This window comes from Phytophthora parasitica (assembly GCF_000247585.1).
Source record: "Phytophthora parasitica INRA-310 unplaced genomic scaffold supercont2.28, whole genome shotgun sequence".
NCBI lineage: Eukaryota > Oomycota > Peronosporomycetes > Peronosporales > Peronosporaceae > Phytophthora > Phytophthora nicotianae.
Window position 1 is genome coordinate 318,773 of NW_008649014.1, and position 16,504 is coordinate 335,276.

Genomic DNA, 16,504 nt, shown 5'->3' on the forward strand with positions numbered 1-16,504 from the left:
GAACAGCTCAATTTCGATTGATACGAGTGTACTGCTCTTTGTTGCGGTAAAGTAGCCATTCTCGATAAGTGGATCAGAGAAGAAAGTGGCCATTTTGAGACAAAAAGTCAAGTAACGGGAATGAGCCTCTACATTTCAGAAGAACTCGCAACGACAGTACTGAAGGTCATAGCGTGTCTTCTCCTGCTTTTGTCGCCATGCTCTAGTTAACTGATGGTCAGAAAATAGATAGAAAATCTAATTGAGTTTTTACTAGTGTTCAGGGCTGAGCTCCGATTCCGCCTAGCATAAACTGATATACACATGCTAAAATAGTCCAAGCGATCATGGTCACCTCGCCTTCATCGCGTGGCGTGGACGGCGACAGGCAACAGTCGCAATGTGCCATCTGTGTCTGGGGCAACCGCGGACGGCTAGCGAGAGACTTAAGTCTCCAGCTGGTGAAACGCTCTTGCCACTTTGAAGTTCGTAGTGATCGACCATGAGGAGAGGATGCAAAAGCTCCAGCTGATCAAGTCTCTGATATTGGCTGAGGGTGGTCCAAGGGCGGCTTCAACACCAGCACTTTACAATTTCACTCGTGATCATTACGCGCACAAACCTGGTCTGAGTAGCATGACGATCATGCATTTTCGGTGCCTATTTATCGCAGTATTTGTACGGCTTTGTGCTGCGGTGCCTTCGATGGATCTAACGCTGAGTGCATGTAGCTACACGGCGGAGAATCTATACGTTGTCAATTCCACTGAGCCTCAAATGATGTTCCCAAGTGGCTACGTGGAATGCACCAAAGCCACTGGAACCGACACGGCACTTTGCGAGATCTGTTCGTGTCGTGAGAAGAAAATAGCGTCGGTGGCTGGAGTGACAGTCGCTTGGGTCGTGTGCGTCGGATCGGGAGATGCTACGGCGTGTACGAATAATGCCACATCCGTTCAAGAATTCTGTGCGAGCACGAACGATTCTAGTGGGTCCAGCTCCTGCGACGGGTTTAGCACCAACGTCGGCGACTCCTCTTCCTGTAACATATCCGAAGTCATCACCAACGGCAGTGGTGCTAGCGCAGATGTGAGCTTAACCCCTACAACAACTGCGCCAAACACCAGCGTCGATACTAGCGTAGATGAAGGTAGCGCAGAATCGAGCTCGTCTTTGGCAGCAATTGACACAAGTGGAAGCATGGACACCAGCGCGGATGTCGGTAGCAGTGATGCTGTAAGCGAAGAAACCAGCTCCATCTCATCGAAAACTGGCTCAGGTTCTCGCATTGATGGTAGCAGCTCAAGCAGCTACAATATTTCAAGTTCGGTCGGGTCAAACTCAGCGCCAAATCTCTCGTCAGCATCAAGTGACATAGAGGTGAAGATCCCGACGCCATCCTCTGAAATATCGAGATCTCAGGCTACGAGCGAAGACAATGTCGTCCCTGCTGATGTCGGTACGGTAGAGCCTGCTCAAACCAACACGGCCACTTCGACGGAGCAAAACATCATCCGTCCGTCCGACAACGAATCGTCGAACGAATTCGATACCAACAACGGGGCATCCCCCACTTCCGACTGGTCTGGAACGCGGTTAACAGCAATGATCACCATTCTCTGTGGTATCGCTGCCGTCGCTGGCATTGCAGTCTTCGTTGCAGTGCGAAGGGATCAAGACAGGAAGAACAAGGAGCTTGAAACACCCATCGACGACAGCGATTCCTCCTTGGCCACACCGACGACGAGCAGTCTAGATGAGAGGTACTGCAAAGGAAGACGCGGTCGAACAGGCTTGGTTGACACGAGCGACAACACCGTGCTGGCCTCGATCGTCGTGATCGGTGCTAACGACGACTTACTCGCCCCTGTTGGCTACTCTTCGGGGCGACAGTACCGGTCGTTCTCTGGAAAAATGTCAGGTAGCTACGCTCGCACGGAGAGTGTAAAGGCCAGCGACGGTGAGATGCGCTTGGATAACAGCTACCTTAATGTCGCTCCAGCTTCACAATTGCAGTTCAACATCTCGCACGGCCCGTCCTCGTCGGATCTGCCTTTGCCCACGCACGACCCAATATTCGACACATCCAACACAAAAGTGAGTTTCTCGTCGAGTATGAACTCCGATAGTGCACATCCACCAAGTGAGCGCATGTATGAGTCGGAGGATATCTCAAGTGACTCATTCCGAAGGATTTCAGCAACGTATAGTGTGGGTTCTGGACGAGACTCGGTTCCCTCATTAGAGCCTGAAAACTCCCCAGACCAGGAGGCAAACTTAGTCGTATCCAACACAACTAGGAGCTTCGCTTCGAGTCTCTCGAGCATTGAGTTCGCATTACGTGATACAGAAGCAAGCGAACACATTCATCCGTCGGAGCTAGGAACCACTTCGAGCCGCATCGCCCTGTCGTTCGAATCGAACTTCGGTGTAGGTTCTGGGAGTCTTAGTGGTGGTCATCGACACCACGAGAACTAGTTTACTGTCCACGTAAAAGTATCGTTAGAGTCTGCACTGTATGAGTTTGTGTTGGTTAAGTGACGAAGCTTTCATTTATTACTCAATACGAGTTGAAGTTGCTGTAAATGACGCAAGAACCCCCCAAAGCCTCAAGCTTGAAACTTTAAACTCCCGCAAACCTCCGTCGCGAATACTGTCACGTGACCATTCCTATGATACCTTGAAGCCTGCTTAGCCTGAGACCATTGGTCCCCGTCACATTGAAGCGGCGCCGATATCTTCGGTCTGTCCAGTATGATGAAGAGTCTGCGAGAGCACCTGCTAGTCCCGATAGATGACCTAGCGGGTCAACGCGTACAGCTTGTGTATGCCCCCAATGAACATTTACAAATGCTTCCCTTTGCGTTCTCCCATCTACGCATGACGGTCTACTGTTTGCTGTCTTTTCTATCCTGTGGTACACTACTCATCATCTCTGTCTGGTACCCCGTGATCTTCACGCGTATTGCCCGAGTGGCATTGCCGTATTCATCACTGAGCGACGCAGACGTCATGTTGATTCACGTTCATGGCGACGGAGTACGAGCTCACTGGGTCGAGTGTCGGGTGCACCATCCAGTACCAGATAACGGCGACTACCGTACCAAAGTACCGTGGGTTTGGTTCGAGTTCAAGAAACAGCGGTACGTGTACGACTACGAACGCGGCGAATTTCGACGATACCTGGCTACAATTCGACAGAAGCTAAGTAAGCTTCAGAAACACTCCGACGCTGGTCTGGATGAACACGTCGTCAAGACAAGACGCGAATTGTTTGGAGCAAATCGTATCACTATTGACAAGCCGAGTGTTCTGGAACTTTTGTTCATCAAGATCGCTCATCCATTTTACGTGTTTCAAATATTTAGCATCGTGATTTGGCTTCTCCAAAGTTACACGAAATACGCTATTGTGATCCTGTCGATGTCTGTAGCCTCGTTGGGTTACGAGGTATACTCTGAAGTCTCGAATAACAATCGATTGCGAAGCTTAGTGCTCAGTGACAGGCATTTCGAGGTCCTTAGAAGCTCGAGGACGCTGAGAGTGCATGAGACTGAACTGGTTCCAGGTGACATCGCGTTCGTGAGTGAGGGTCCTGTATGTGCAGATATTTTACTGCTTTCTGGTGGTTGCACGGCTGATGAGGCTTCGCTCACAGGTGAGGCGATTCCTGTCAACAAGGAATCAGCAGTTGGGACAGACTGGATCACAGATATAATGGCTCGAGAGAAGTTCAAAGCCTCATTTTTGCATACTGGGTCTACCGTCACTCGAGTATTCAACAACGATAAAGTGTGCAAGGGTGTGGTGATCAACACAGGGTTTTCCACCGGGAAAGGCAAGCTCTTCCGCAGTATCTTGTTCCCAAAACCGATCACGTTCGAGTTTGAACGAGACAGTTATCGGTACTTGGCTATACTTTGGATTGTCGCTATTGCAGCGTTTATCAAGCAGCTTGTGGCTGGATTTCACGTAGGAACTCCATTTGTTGCAACTCTGGTTACTTCGTTGAGCCTTATTACAGTGGCCGTTCCTCCCGCTCTGCCGCTTGTTCTTACCTCTGGCATCGGATTCTCGATGCACCGACTTCACCAACGAGGGATCTTCTGTATCGATTCTCAACGTGTAAATTCGTGCGGACAACTCTCGTGTTTCTGCTTTGATAAAACCGGAACGCTTACCAAAGAACATCTTAGCTTTGTTGGAGTCGTTTTGACAAATCACATTTCATCCACAGAGCAAGTGTTAGACACAACACATTCACTTGAGATCATGTCTGGAATTCGTTTAGCTATGGCGACATGTCATGGGTTATCACAGCATCGCGGTGTTGTTCACGGGTACCCACTTGAGATAGAAATGTTTAAGGCGACACACTACTCTATGGATTGTTGTCCAGATTCTTCAAATGCTGGGTACAGTGCAATTGTGACCTCTACAGATCTGAAAGCTACCAGATACGGCATCATCAAGCAATTCGCCTTCGACGCCGCATACCAACGATCTAGCGTTGTCGTCGAAGAAATAGCGACCAGTAAAAGATTTGTCTTTGTCAAAGGCTCACCGGAGGCAATGAGTGCCATCTCCGTCACGACTCCACCTGATCTCAAGCAAAAAACATTATCCTACTCATCCGACGGATATTACTGCATTGGTTTTGGAATGAAGGAACTGGATTCAAATATTCCCATTAATGTGAACAACCGTGAAGAAGTGGAGAGGGCGGTGAAGTTTGAAGGTCTCGCTCTGTTCAAGAACGAGCTGAAACCCGAGGCGAAGCGTATGCTTGACGCGTTGTACGTTGCAGATATCGACGTCCGAGTAATTACAGGTGATAACGCGTTGACTGCTGTTCACGCTTGTCGAGAGTTGGAGATGAAAATGAAGAGCAAAATGGCCGTAGTTGACGTCGATGAACATACTGGTAGTACCGTGTTCATGTCCGTCGACGATGTGAAGAAGTCGGACGTCGGTCAATGGTCGAGTTTCAATTTAAACAACATGAATATCGTGCTGGCTGAGTATGATCTGGCCATCACGGGTGCTGCGCTCGACAAGTTGCAGTATGACTACGGCACGGACACTGTACACAAGATCATTCAGCAAACCCCAGTATTCGCACGCGTGAGGCCACAACAAAAGTCGTGGATTGTGGAGCAACTCATCTCGTTAGGCTTTGTGGTGGGAATGTGTGGTGACGGGACGAACGACTGCGGTGCACTGAAGGCTGCGCATGTGGGTCTAGCCTTGTCGAGTGCAGAGGCTTCAATCGTGGCTCCGTTCACTAGCAAAGCAAAGGCGATTACCGATGTACCAGTGTTGATTCGTGAAGGCCGCTGTGCTTTAGCGACGTCGTTTCTGGGTTTCAAGTACATGGTGTTGTACCCGATCATCCAGTTAGGCATGGCGAGTGTGTTGGCGCAGATCGGTGTTTGGGCTGGCGTCGACATTCAGCTCTCGGATATGCAATATTTCTGGGACGATCTTGCAATTGTCCTTGCTTTAGCAGTGTGCATGTTGTATACTAGTCCGTCGAAGTCGCTCTCCAACGAGAAACCTCCGAGAACATTGTTTTCACTGGAGGTCGTGGCATCTATCATCGGTCATATTGCGATCTTTGCAGTGTTCTTTGCACTGGCATTTGTGTTGATGACTCGCGAGAAAGAATGGTATTGCTCTATCAACGATTGGTTTGCCTACATGAAGAATGGTGACGTATCTGCTGGGTCAAACTGTGCAGTTTTCAAGGCGTACAATCTAGAGAAGATGCAGTTCTCCTACGAAGACACAGTGGTATGGTTATTTGTACATTTGCAGTACATTGTTGCGGCTGTCGCTTTGAACGTGAAGAATCCGTTTCGATTACCGTTCTACTCGAATCGAATTTTCACGATCGTGTTGATCGAAGAGCTCGTGGTGAATCTCTGGCTACTACTTGACAGCTCGAATGCTGTTAACGATATCTTTCAGCTTTTACCAATCCCCGTTTCATTCCGCTGGAAGCTGCTTGGACTCTTTGTTGGAGAGCTGGTTGTCTGTGTGAGCTGGGAGTTGATTGCAACACGTGTGTTGCCGAAGTGGAGACGACAACGCCAATAGCGTCCAAGTATTCACGTACTTACATTAAATGGTTGCTACATCTAGCTTGCTAGAGTTCTTCCTCTCGCAAGCTATCATCACTGTCACTGCTACTGTTACTACTGCAGTCACTGTCACTGTCGTAAAAGAAGATGGAGTTACAGTCCTTAATGGTTTCACCATAATACATGTAGTCGGAGTCAACCGAGAAATACGAGCTACATGACTGGTTTGTGTCGGTCTCAGCGACTGAGTTGGCCTTCTTTCGACTATCAAGAGTGCTGAGTCCACGTACCCGACAAATGGAGGAGTCATCGAATTGACTGATACCCCGTTCTCTTCGAGGAGACAAGTCGTCCAGAGCACTCATAGCGAGATCTCGTCGACGAGAGGAATCGTCCAGGGAGTTGACGTTCTGGTCCTTTTCAGCAGTTTCCTCCTCGAACTCAGCAGTTCTGTCGGAAAGCGTTGACAACCGACCTCGATTGAGTATCATAGCCCCACTATACGCTTTGGAACGTGTTGCTATAGGCAGCATGAATCGCTCACTCTCCGTCTCACTGTCGCTTCCTGGACCAATGGACCAGCACGTGTCCGATAGATCTCTCCAAGCGTCACCTTGTCTTTGATCAATAGGAATTGTAGTACTCAAATCGGAAGCTGTTGCTGCCGTTTGTGCGTAGGAGGTCGTCGATGCACGGGTGTCCATTGTACTCCTGTTTGTTTCACTGGATCGACTTGCACGTGAAGCTCTGAAGACCGAGAGACTCGGTAATGACGAACCTAATCCGCCACGCATCAGGAAAGACGCTGAAAATACCGACCGAACACTGATCAAGCTCGTCGTTCGAGAGGCTTGTGTACCCCTAGTGGATGGTAGTCCATTCATCGACGCGTCCTGAATATCAATGGAAACTTGGTCACCAGACTGATCTTTTGCTGACATTCTCGACAACTTAAACGTCTCCATGAGAGGCGGTCGCGGAGATGATACGACCGTCGACGCTGAGCTTGCTCCGAGGGTATTCGACGTTTGTTCTGATGTCGTCGTCGAAGTCACCCCCTGGAACGTCGAACTGCTGGGTGAGAATAACTTTGCTTCGTATCGACAACGTCGGGAACGGATAACGAGGAGAACAACCACGACGACGATCACCGAAGCAGCGATGATACCAACCAGCAGCGGTGTGCTCGCAACAGTGGATTCGCTAGGCTTGGTAACGCTGGAGTCTGACCCTGCGTGAGTTGGCGAATCATTCGAGTTGAAGCTGCCCGATAGCAAGACGGTATCCACTGACACGGCTTCAACGATGCCGGTGGAGGAATTTGAAGTGGTAGAAACCATCGTAACAGGAGTATTGTACTACAAGACCACTGGGTCCTGCTCCAAGCGCGAATAAGGAAATGTGAAACTGGCAGACCCGCACCATACCTGTCCACCGCTTTGAAAAATCTTTTCTACTTGCTAGAAGGAGCAGTCATGCGTCTAGAGCTCTCATATCCCACAGAACGTGGAAAGTATCGAAGCAGAATCGATGACACAAGACGAAGCGTACAGCGCACGGAAGTAGCCCAAGCCGCCTCCTCTTAATCCGAGCCACGTAAAGAATTGCTAACGCTGGGGGGGCAGTATCCACTCGCACTGAACATGTAGCCTTTTCGTGACTGTTTTGTTACACTCTGTCTCCTTCTAGTAAGACGGACCAAGTTACCAACCGCATGGCGGAATGGCAATAAGGCTTGCCAAATTGTGCGATCATCGCCTAATTGACCGAATGCCGTCTGACCCAAGCAAGGCTGCGTGGTCAAGAGTGCGAGTGCGGAGGCACCGATGGATGACAACACGTTACTTTTATTTACTAGGTCACCCCCACTGTTAACAATATCCACAGATCTACTTTGCTCGTCTGCTATCTGCCCCTCGTTCGGACAGACATCATTGGCGGGTCTAGAACTCGCGCTCTTTGAAGACGTTTTTTGAGTCCGCGAAGTCCGAGTTCACGGAGAAGAAGGACGCGTCCGAGCCTGCTGTGCTTCGGAACGCATCGGAGGAATGCTGTGTCGAGTGACCCCAGTCGGAATAGCCGTCTTCACTGTGGTCGTCGTCATCGTCACGAGGCGCCTCAATGACGGGAATGCGAGCCGTGTTGCTCGGCGCTGCATGGTAGTAGCTGTCGTCGCTTAATCCCGACGCCCCCGACCACGCCATTGAGCTCACTTCGCTCACAAACGAGTCGTCGTAGTTGTTTGTACCCTTAAACTTGTTGCTTTCGTAGCTGCTTTCATCGTAGCGACTGTCGCCATAATTGCTTTCATCGTATTTGCTCTCATCGAACCTGCTGTCGTCGAAGCCAGTGCTTTCAGCATAGTTGTTGTCGTCGCGACTGTAGCCCGACTGATAATATGACGGCGCAGCGTTCGTATACTGCGGTCGTCGATTCTGTTGAAGAGGAGTCGGGCGATTGCGTCCTGGTGCAACTACAGTTGTCGCCGATGACGCGACGGACGGTGCCAGCGACCTGGCCGTCTTGGGGGACAGAATGTCGTAGTCTGTAGGTAACGGGTCGTCGGGAATGTGGAAGGCCGGGCGCTTCGGTGCTGGGGGACGCGGTGGAGGTGGAGCTCGAGCATTCTTGGGAACTGGGTCCGACACGGGCACCGGCTTAATCGGCTTTTGTGGTCTAGGAGGTGGCGGAGGTGGAGCCTCAAACGCTGCTAGCTGAGCAAACTGCGCAACCCGTTCGTACGTGTTGCGGCCAGTGTACACAGTGCCGCCCGACGGCTCCGCTCCGTTGTTCGAAGCTGGCCTAGCCGCCTGCTTCGGAGACGCATGCTGCTTTGCTCTTTGCTGTTCGCGCGGCGGAGTCCGCATGGCTGGTTCTGCCTGGTATCCATTGTCTCGACGGCCACGTCCTGAAGTGGGCTCACGTCCTGGTTCTCTAAATCCACGGGGTCCGTTCGGAGCAAACTGGGCGTCAATGTCAGTGTTTTTCCTGCCGCGACCCGAAGTCGGCTCACGCCTTGGGCCTCCGAGAGGAGGGAACGGGGCGTCGTTGTCAGGGTTTCGTCGTCCACGACCTGAAGTCGGCTCCCGGCGTGGGCCGCCGAGCGGTGGAAAGGGCCCTTCATTGTCCGGGTTACGTCGTCCACGGCCTGAAGTCGGCTCGCGTCGTGGGCCCCCGAGCGGTGGGAACGGCGCATCCGATTCCTGTTTTCGCCGTCCACGGCCAGACGCCGGCTCGCGGGTGATGTCACGGGGACCGCCCGGGGCAAATTGCGCGTCAATGTCCTGGTTTCTTCGGCCGCGACTAGAGTTCGTTTCTCGGGAGCGCGGAGTGTTTCGTCCGCTCCGGCCCCCTCCACTCCTACCAGAATTCGTGGTCGGTGACTGCATCGCACGCGTGCGTCGGTCGAACGCCGGGAATGATGGCGTAGTAGACGACCTGCCCGTCATATTGGTCGGTGACGTCGCCTCGAAGTTGGTGCTGCGGTGGCTGCGATTCCGTCTAGATGCAAGTTTGCCCTCTGCTGCGGAACGACGCATGCAATAGGAACGTACGACCCACGAGACCAGCGCCACGAAAACAACCGCGACGACGATGATGACAATCATCACAGTCGTGCTCATGGAGTCGGAGGAAGCAGCAGTGCTCTTCACTGCTACAGTAGTGTCGGCGCCACTGGAACTGGAATTGGTACTAGCAGACGGCGTCGCGTTGCTCTCTGTCGTCGCCTGAGTGTTCGTGCTGCTCCTCGTAACGCTCGACTCGTTCTGTGACTCCGTGACGGTATTACCTGAAGTCTCCGAACTAACTGCACAAGTGAGATAGTCGTCTCCACTCGTGACACAGTCCTTTCCTTTCTGAAGAACCACGCAGACACCAAAGTACTTGGTTGTGCCGTTCACTTCTGCGTTCGCGGCGCTACGACAACTGCAGCCGTTTTTCATGCACGTATTGCCCATTTCCGAGCACAAGACGTACCCGACCGGCTCCTTCTTGTTGCCCGGGTCATTCAGATACAGCGCCTGCACGTCGATGCCGCAGATGTCCGAGGACGCGGACATGACCGGCAGTAGGGGGACGTCAGCTTGCAAGGCCAAAATTGCAATGAGAGCGAGCGCGGCACCATCGCCTCAACAGCAAAGACAGAGAGCAGGGCAGGGCCAGGGTGGGAAGATCGATAGTCAAAGCAAGAGACCCGAGAATCGGGAGCTCCTCGTCGAAGTGGGCAAAGCATGGGCAATACAGATCCGATGATAAATCCGAAAGGCATCTGACTCTCGATCGATTCCACATGCGGAACGGCATCGCGATCGCTTCTGCGGTTGATGGCACTGCGAACACTGAACTTCAGTGTTCGCAGACCTTCAGTCTGAAGGTCTCACTCCATGAGTGAGATACACCAACAGCTAATGGTCGTAATGCGCGCTGTTCCATCCGCTCAAAGGGCGACATCTATTTTCGATTATTTCACAACAAACACGCGATTTTTTGCTGTTTGGAAGACTTTTTAGCTAATTAATTTGCTGCTTTTGATATCCGGATCGCGGAGTTTCCGCAGTGTGGGAGCATGAAAATTGTTGCCTGCGTACGTGTCGGAAGCATCGCCGTGGTGTTTACCAACGCATGAAGATTTTTTGCAGCTTGAGTTGCGGCCTACGCGAACAAGCTACGTCAGACTTCCATATTATTTTTTAGTTTGAGCACCTTATTTTCTTAAAGTAAGAAAGCGTGAGTTCAAATGATAAACGCGCAGAGTACTACCATCATAGTACTACCATGTATCAACGCCGCTTATGCGTTCAAGTTTAAACGAAAGTTGCAGCGCGTGGACAAGCCATGCTCAGGATAAAGTGACCATTTTCACTTCAACATCGGTGAGCATGTAGAGTAGCAAGAGTACCAGCATCGATGTATTTTCATACCAACAAACCAGCATCAAAAGCCATTATCACCAATGCAGCTAGCGAAGTTGGAACTAACACTAAGTGTAGCCGACCACAACAGAACTGCACACGAGACGGCGACGCAGTGCATGGTGGCGTTGATTTCCACTCGAAGGAATGGCCGTCAACGTCGGCTGTTTTACAAGAATCGTAGCTCGCACACAGGCCGATATGGAGCACCACTAGTTGCAGTACTCATTCGTGGCCGATCGGCAGCGTGGCACGTCCTGGATCCAAACCGTTCAAAGAGACCTGGCAATTGTAAGACTGGATGTTGATACAGTCTCCAGGTTGCCTTTTGTATCCATGTCATTCTTCGACGGTGGATCACGTCACACTAACGGGGTTTCTCGACAGAGCCTCATACTATTGAGTCAGCTACTGTATTGTGCTGTAACCCACGGTACTCTCACAATCTTTGTTGGACTCAGTGGCAGAGTCTCAAGTGATCAAGGCTAAGATGGCGTCGTATCTCAAGAGCTACGTGTTCCCTCTGGCGCTAACGGCCGCGTGGAAAGAAGAGATCTCGAGCAAGACGCGCGAGAAGCTGACAGAGATGCTTGGTGTCGAGGTGGACAACGTCATGGCGGTGCGTACGATACCGAGTTTAGACTAATAATTAGTGTGGGGGGTGGCGTTCCTTTTGCGCCTTCTTTCCTGCCTCTAGATAGCGAACTCCACTGCGTTTTAGAGTCCAAATATCGGCGAGGCGACGGGAGGTGGCGGCGCTGGGCCAGAGGGACGGACGGATTAAGTGGCTTGCCTTCATCCGTCTCTGTATATGGAGCTTTGTATGCTTGTGAAAAGACGCTAAAAGAGGGTTTAAACTGGACCCCCAATTAGGAGTACGAGGTAGCGCCACCCCAGACGAAAAGAGACCAGAGGCATGACGTCCCTTGTGTATTGTATTATGACGACGACGACTACAGGAATACGTGATCGTCATGGTGGGCAACAAGAAAAACATGGAGCAGATCGCCCACGACCTCGTGGACTTTATCGGTGACGAGTCAGCCGAGCAGTTCGTGGCTTGGCTCAGTCAATTGCTGCCTACTTTTGAGGCCCGAGCTCACGATACTCCGGCCAAGGAGGTCTCCCGGCCTCAGGCAGAAGAAGCTCCGGTACAAGAGGAGCAGAAGGAGGAGACTGCCCCGCCCAAACGCGTTATCATTTTGAAGGGGTTATCTTCTTCCTCGTCCGAACCGCCCAAGAAGTTGGTGTCGCTCAGTGGAAATCGAGGCACGATCCGCTCTTTGAACCCATCGAAGACCGAGATGGACGATGTGATCGCTCGACGAGCTCAGCGGTTTGGTATCGTGGAGAAGAAACCAGCAGCCAAGAAATCTCCAACGTCGTCAGGAAAGGAGGATCGCCATCAACGTGATGAAGCGAAAACGACAGGAACCAAGCGGAGAGCAAACGAGCGGGATGGAGGCAGAGAAGGGAGCAGTCTGTTGTCAAAGCGACTAGGACCCCCGATTAATGTTGACCAGGCTGAGTTGGACGCTCGTGACTCCATTGGCTCCCACAAGAAGCGACGTGGTGATCGTGACCGTGAAGAGAAGCAGCACAGCGGAGGACGTGGTAACCGGAGAAACGACCGAGACCATGACATGGAAGGCGACGGCCGCAATGAAAAGCGCAGAAGTAACCGCGACGTGGCGCCACCTTTGCCGCCGTCGGACGAGAAGGATGACTTTAAAGGAAAGCAAGGCTATGGCCAAGGTATGGGCCCGCCGATGGGCTTCCAGGGCGGCCCGATGGGCTACGGCGGCTATCCTCCGGTATGTGATATGTTACTTACCTTGTGTTAGCGTGTTATTCTAATGATCTGTGCTTTTTTTATCAGCCGTATGGAGGCCCGATGTTCTACCCTCCACCAGGCTTTGGACCTATGAACCCGTACGCGATGGGCTTTCCGCCTCAAGGTATGCCGCCGTATGGTGGCCGCGGCTACCCTCGACCGATGCAGAACGGTCCTCGCGGTGCACGACCATTCCAGAACCGCAAGTGGGTTAACCCGAACGTCGCGAAGACAGAGGAAGCAAAAACCAACGAAGACAAGCCAGAGTCGGATACTACAGGTAATGAGGCGAGTGGTGCTTCACAAAACGCCGGCTTGAACGCTGGAGCACCAGCCTTTGCGCCACGCAACCCGTACTATTCATCGCAGATGCGTCCGCGCTTCCAGAACAAGACGTGGGTGCGACAGGACCCTGCCAAGGATGAGGAGCTGAACTCGAGCCTACCCAAGACTCCGCCCAAGGAACTGCTGGAGAGCACGGAATAAATGGAGATCCAGCTCCTTTGATCGCGCGATTGGCACCTATTAGAGGACAACCAAGCTGGTCAAGCCGAGACACCAGCCAAGCAAGCTTCAATGGGTGGACTACGTTACTTGTGACCACAGTAAACCGAAGTTACAAGAGTGGCAATGGCTTGTCCTGCCACCAGCAACTCGCGCAACATAAGGTGAAATAAAGGGCTGCTCTCGGCTAGGATTTTCCCATTTAGTCTCATAATCTTTCGTCGCTTATGTTAACGACGAGAACGACCCCAACCTTTACGGGCAGCAGATGCGGCGGCTCCACGCTTCGGTTCTTGAGACTGCGACTGGGAGGCTGCCACCATTGACAAGGGCAGTTTGCGTCGCGTTGAACCTCCTGCACGAGCTTGAGACATCTGTGACTGGGACTGGGACTGAGATTGCGATGGATCAACGATATCTTGACCACGAGCGTCTGCAAGTTGCGTGAACTGCTGATCCTCTTCGACATCATCAATTTCGTCGTTCTTCTGCTGTTGCTTCTTGAACAAATTGTCGATCTTGTGTTGCTGGGAAATCGTGGTCTTAGTGGGCCTCGCTCGCTTTTTAGGTGCTGGCTTTTCGTTTTCAGAGTCTGAGCACAAATCGAGCACCTCACTTGCTTGTGAGTCACGGGGAGCTGAACGCTTGGTCGAAGCAGCTACACGCTTGCTAGAAGAGGGAGCAAAGTCGTCGTCATCATCATCTTCATCAAAATCATTACTTTTGCGTAAGCGCTTTCGAGTGGGCGGGGACTTCTTTGCTTTTGCAGTTCGTGCTGACGCTCTCCCTCGTGGTTTCGCGGACGGCCGTGGAGTCATCTCCTCCTCCTCCTCTCCATCCTCTTCCATCTTAAAGTCTTCGTCGCCGTCATCTTCAGCAGTAAAGTCATCATCATCAGAAAGTGAAGCTCTCCGTGCCTTGCTTCTTGCTGAACGAGCTGGAGCCTTACGAGCGGTCGGTGGTTTCTTCTTACGTGGACTTTCATCACTGCCTTCTTCCAGATCTGAGAAAACAGATTTCCTAACAGATTTTTTCTTTGATGCTGCTTTCTTCGTTTGTGAAGATCTCGGTGTGCCGAAGCGATTTGGAGACTTCGTCGAGGCCTCAGTGCTTTGAGTTGTCCGTCGGGACTGGAACCCGTCGGCAGATAGACTGCTTCCAGGCTCGGTTTTGTCAAATTCTGCTTCTTCTTCTTTTTGGAGTGCGTGTAACGCATCAGTTTGCTCTTTCTTCTTCCCAACAACGCTGAGGATATCCTGCGTCGACTTGGCGTCACTCTTGGAGCTCAATTCACGTTGAGTCTCATCGAGCACACTGTCCACGAATTCCTGAATAGCCGACGAGTTGTTCTTCAGCGTGAATTTTTCCAGCGCGATTCCCAGTTGAGCTTCTGGCAGCAGTGTCAGCTTTCGTTCGGGTACACTCAATTGCTTGCTTAATATATCTTCAATTGTCACCGATGCTAGCGGTGTTGGCCGCACTGGACGTCCCAGCAGCGACTTCTCCAGCTCCATGCTGGCCTTCTTGTCGGAAGCATTGATACGATCTTTCTTCCGTCGGTAGAACAGCAAAATATCATTGGGATTGGCCACCTTTCCCACAAATTTCGCACCGAAACGTTGATTTACCAGCACAGGGAAGCCCGTGTGTTCCACGCGCAATCGGATCAGCACCAATTCCTTTTCTTCCTCTTCATTTCCGACCTCTGGCAGCGGGAACGGACTCTCGTGCTGTCTTTGCTCACGTTCCAACGCACGCTCTCTCCGTCTCTCCTGCTGTTCTAGCTCAGCCTCATGCAGTAACTCAACCACTCTGCCTTCTAAGTACTCTCCAATACGTTCTGCCACATCAGGGTCGGTCGGCTCCAACTCCTCAATCTCGCTCAAAATCACCTCACCCATCTTAAAAAGACGTACTGTATGCAGGTCGAAGTTCGTCATGCGGAATCTCTGACCATTAATTTCCGCCACTGCAACTTGTTTCGGCTTGGCCTCTCCTTCCACCAGCGACGTCGCTACCGACGATCCGGGCTGCGTAATGAAAAAATCCCCCTTCAAACTCTCTTGGACGTTAATTTGGCACTCGTGTTCATGTCCCCACACTACAAGATCAATGAAATCCGGGATCACACTCTCCGGGACGCAGTTCTTGTTTCCTCGTCCTTTATCGTCTCGGTTCTGGTGCACCACGAAGATACTGAACCAATCTTCCGCTTGTTCTGCTGGTCTTCTGAACGCCACTTTCCCCTGTGCGAACATTCTGTTCAGCCTCTCATCTCTCATATTACCTAAACCATAGATGGCCACTCTAGTATTTCCCTTGGTGAGCAGCACCGGGAACACCTCGACCGCATCCACTTTCTCACTTTTACCAAAGTAATTAATCAAGTTGGCAGCACTCATGAGATCCAGCGCCGCTAGAGACTGCGTGGCGTCTCCACCTCCTTCTCGTGCTGGGTCGTCGTGGTTGCCATGGATACTGAAGATGGGCAGCTCAACGTTGTAGTTGGGGTCCTCAAAGTTCACAACCCCAAAGTTAGGAAAGTTGACACTCTGGTCACTCACCACTTGAAAGTTAACGGCTCCATCTCCCATGCAGTGAGTACGTAGCACTCGCATAGTTTCGTACAACGTGCGGCGACTCGGCTTGTTCTCGTGGAACAGATCGCCGCCCAGTAGCAGCAGATCCACCTTCTCGCGCTGTGCTAACTGTAGGATTTCACGGAACGAGCGGAACGAGTCATTGCCGCGCACCGGGTCCTTCTCAGCATAGCCTAGGTGGTTATCTGTGGATAGCAACACACGCAGCGTGTCGGCCTCATGCTGACCGTCCTCTATCGCCTGAGACTGCGACATCAAGCAAACAAAATGGAATTTGACTCGAACCTTCGACAAAATCGATTTTTTTTTGAAAATTATTATTTATTTGTAGTTTTCAAAACAATAATTTGAGCAACTATTATAGTGCTTTTCAGAAATTCTGCCGCGCCTTAATTCTATTCCCTTCTCAGCCTTAACTACATGTGTGTTAATTGGGGATTGCCTCATCTCCGCCGGTTTTATGGTTCCTCAAATTGAGTAGCCCACCGCTACTCAATATGGGGTTACAACTTTGGACAAATTTATCAAAAGGGACCGCAAATGATCTCATTGGCCGAAAATGAAAATTAACCCTATTGCAAAAATAATGAC

General features: G+C 51.4%; 6 protein-coding genes across 7 annotated transcripts; 3 read left to right on the forward strand and 3 right to left on the reverse strand.

Moving 5' to 3' along the window:
• Window positions 1–684: 684 nt before the first annotated feature.
• On the forward strand, window positions 685–2,457 carry PPTG_23018 (hypothetical protein; the record flags this gene model as incomplete). The annotated part of the gene is made up of 1 exon (XM_008907963.1): window positions 685–2,457. One exon carries the CDS (start codon window positions 685–687, stop codon window positions 2,455–2,457), a length of 1,773 nt encoding a protein of 590 aa, XP_008906211.1.
• A 239-nt stretch (window positions 2,458–2,696) lies between these two features.
• Window positions 2,697–6,359, forward strand: PPTG_12245 (hypothetical protein). Its single transcript, XM_008907964.1, has one exon. The coding sequence runs from the start codon at window positions 2,734–2,736 to the stop codon at window positions 6,076–6,078; it is 3,345 nt and encodes a 1,114-aa protein (XP_008906212.1). The 5' UTR covers window positions 2,697–2,733; the 3' UTR covers window positions 6,079–6,359.
• On the reverse strand, window positions 6,082–7,570 carry PPTG_12246 (hypothetical protein). Its single transcript, XM_008907965.1, has one exon. It carries the CDS (start codon window positions 7,400–7,402, stop codon window positions 6,128–6,130), a length of 1,275 nt encoding a protein of 424 aa, XP_008906213.1. The 5' UTR covers window positions 7,403–7,570; the 3' UTR covers window positions 6,082–6,127.
• A 319-nt stretch (window positions 7,571–7,889) lies between these two features.
• Window positions 7,890–10,440, reverse strand: PPTG_12247 (hypothetical protein). The gene has a single exon (XM_008907966.1). It carries the CDS (start codon window positions 10,121–10,123, stop codon window positions 8,006–8,008), a length of 2,118 nt encoding a protein of 705 aa, XP_008906214.1. The 5' UTR covers window positions 10,124–10,440; the 3' UTR covers window positions 7,890–8,005.
• Window positions 10,441–11,404: 964 nt separating this feature from the next.
• On the forward strand, window positions 11,405–14,007 carry PPTG_12248. Of its 2 annotated transcripts, XM_008907967.1 has the most exons (3): window positions 11,405–11,594; window positions 11,935–12,789; window positions 12,855–14,007. In XM_008907967.1, exons 1-3 carry the CDS (start codon window positions 11,466–11,468, stop codon window positions 13,293–13,295), a joined length of 1,425 nt encoding a protein of 474 aa, XP_008906215.1. In that variant the 5' UTR covers window positions 11,405–11,465; the 3' UTR covers window positions 13,296–14,007. The 2 variants fall into 2 exon arrangements, with proteins under 2 accessions (XP_008906215.1, XP_008906216.1); XM_008907968.1 differs by having other exon boundaries at window positions 11,405–12,789.
• PPTG_12249 (DNA repair protein (mre11)) lies at window positions 13,380–16,204 on the reverse strand. Its single transcript, XM_008907969.1, has one exon. It carries the CDS (start codon window positions 16,166–16,168, stop codon window positions 13,544–13,546), a length of 2,625 nt encoding a protein of 874 aa, XP_008906217.1. The 5' UTR covers window positions 16,169–16,204; the 3' UTR covers window positions 13,380–13,543.
• Between the last annotated feature and the right edge of the window lie 300 nt (window positions 16,205–16,504).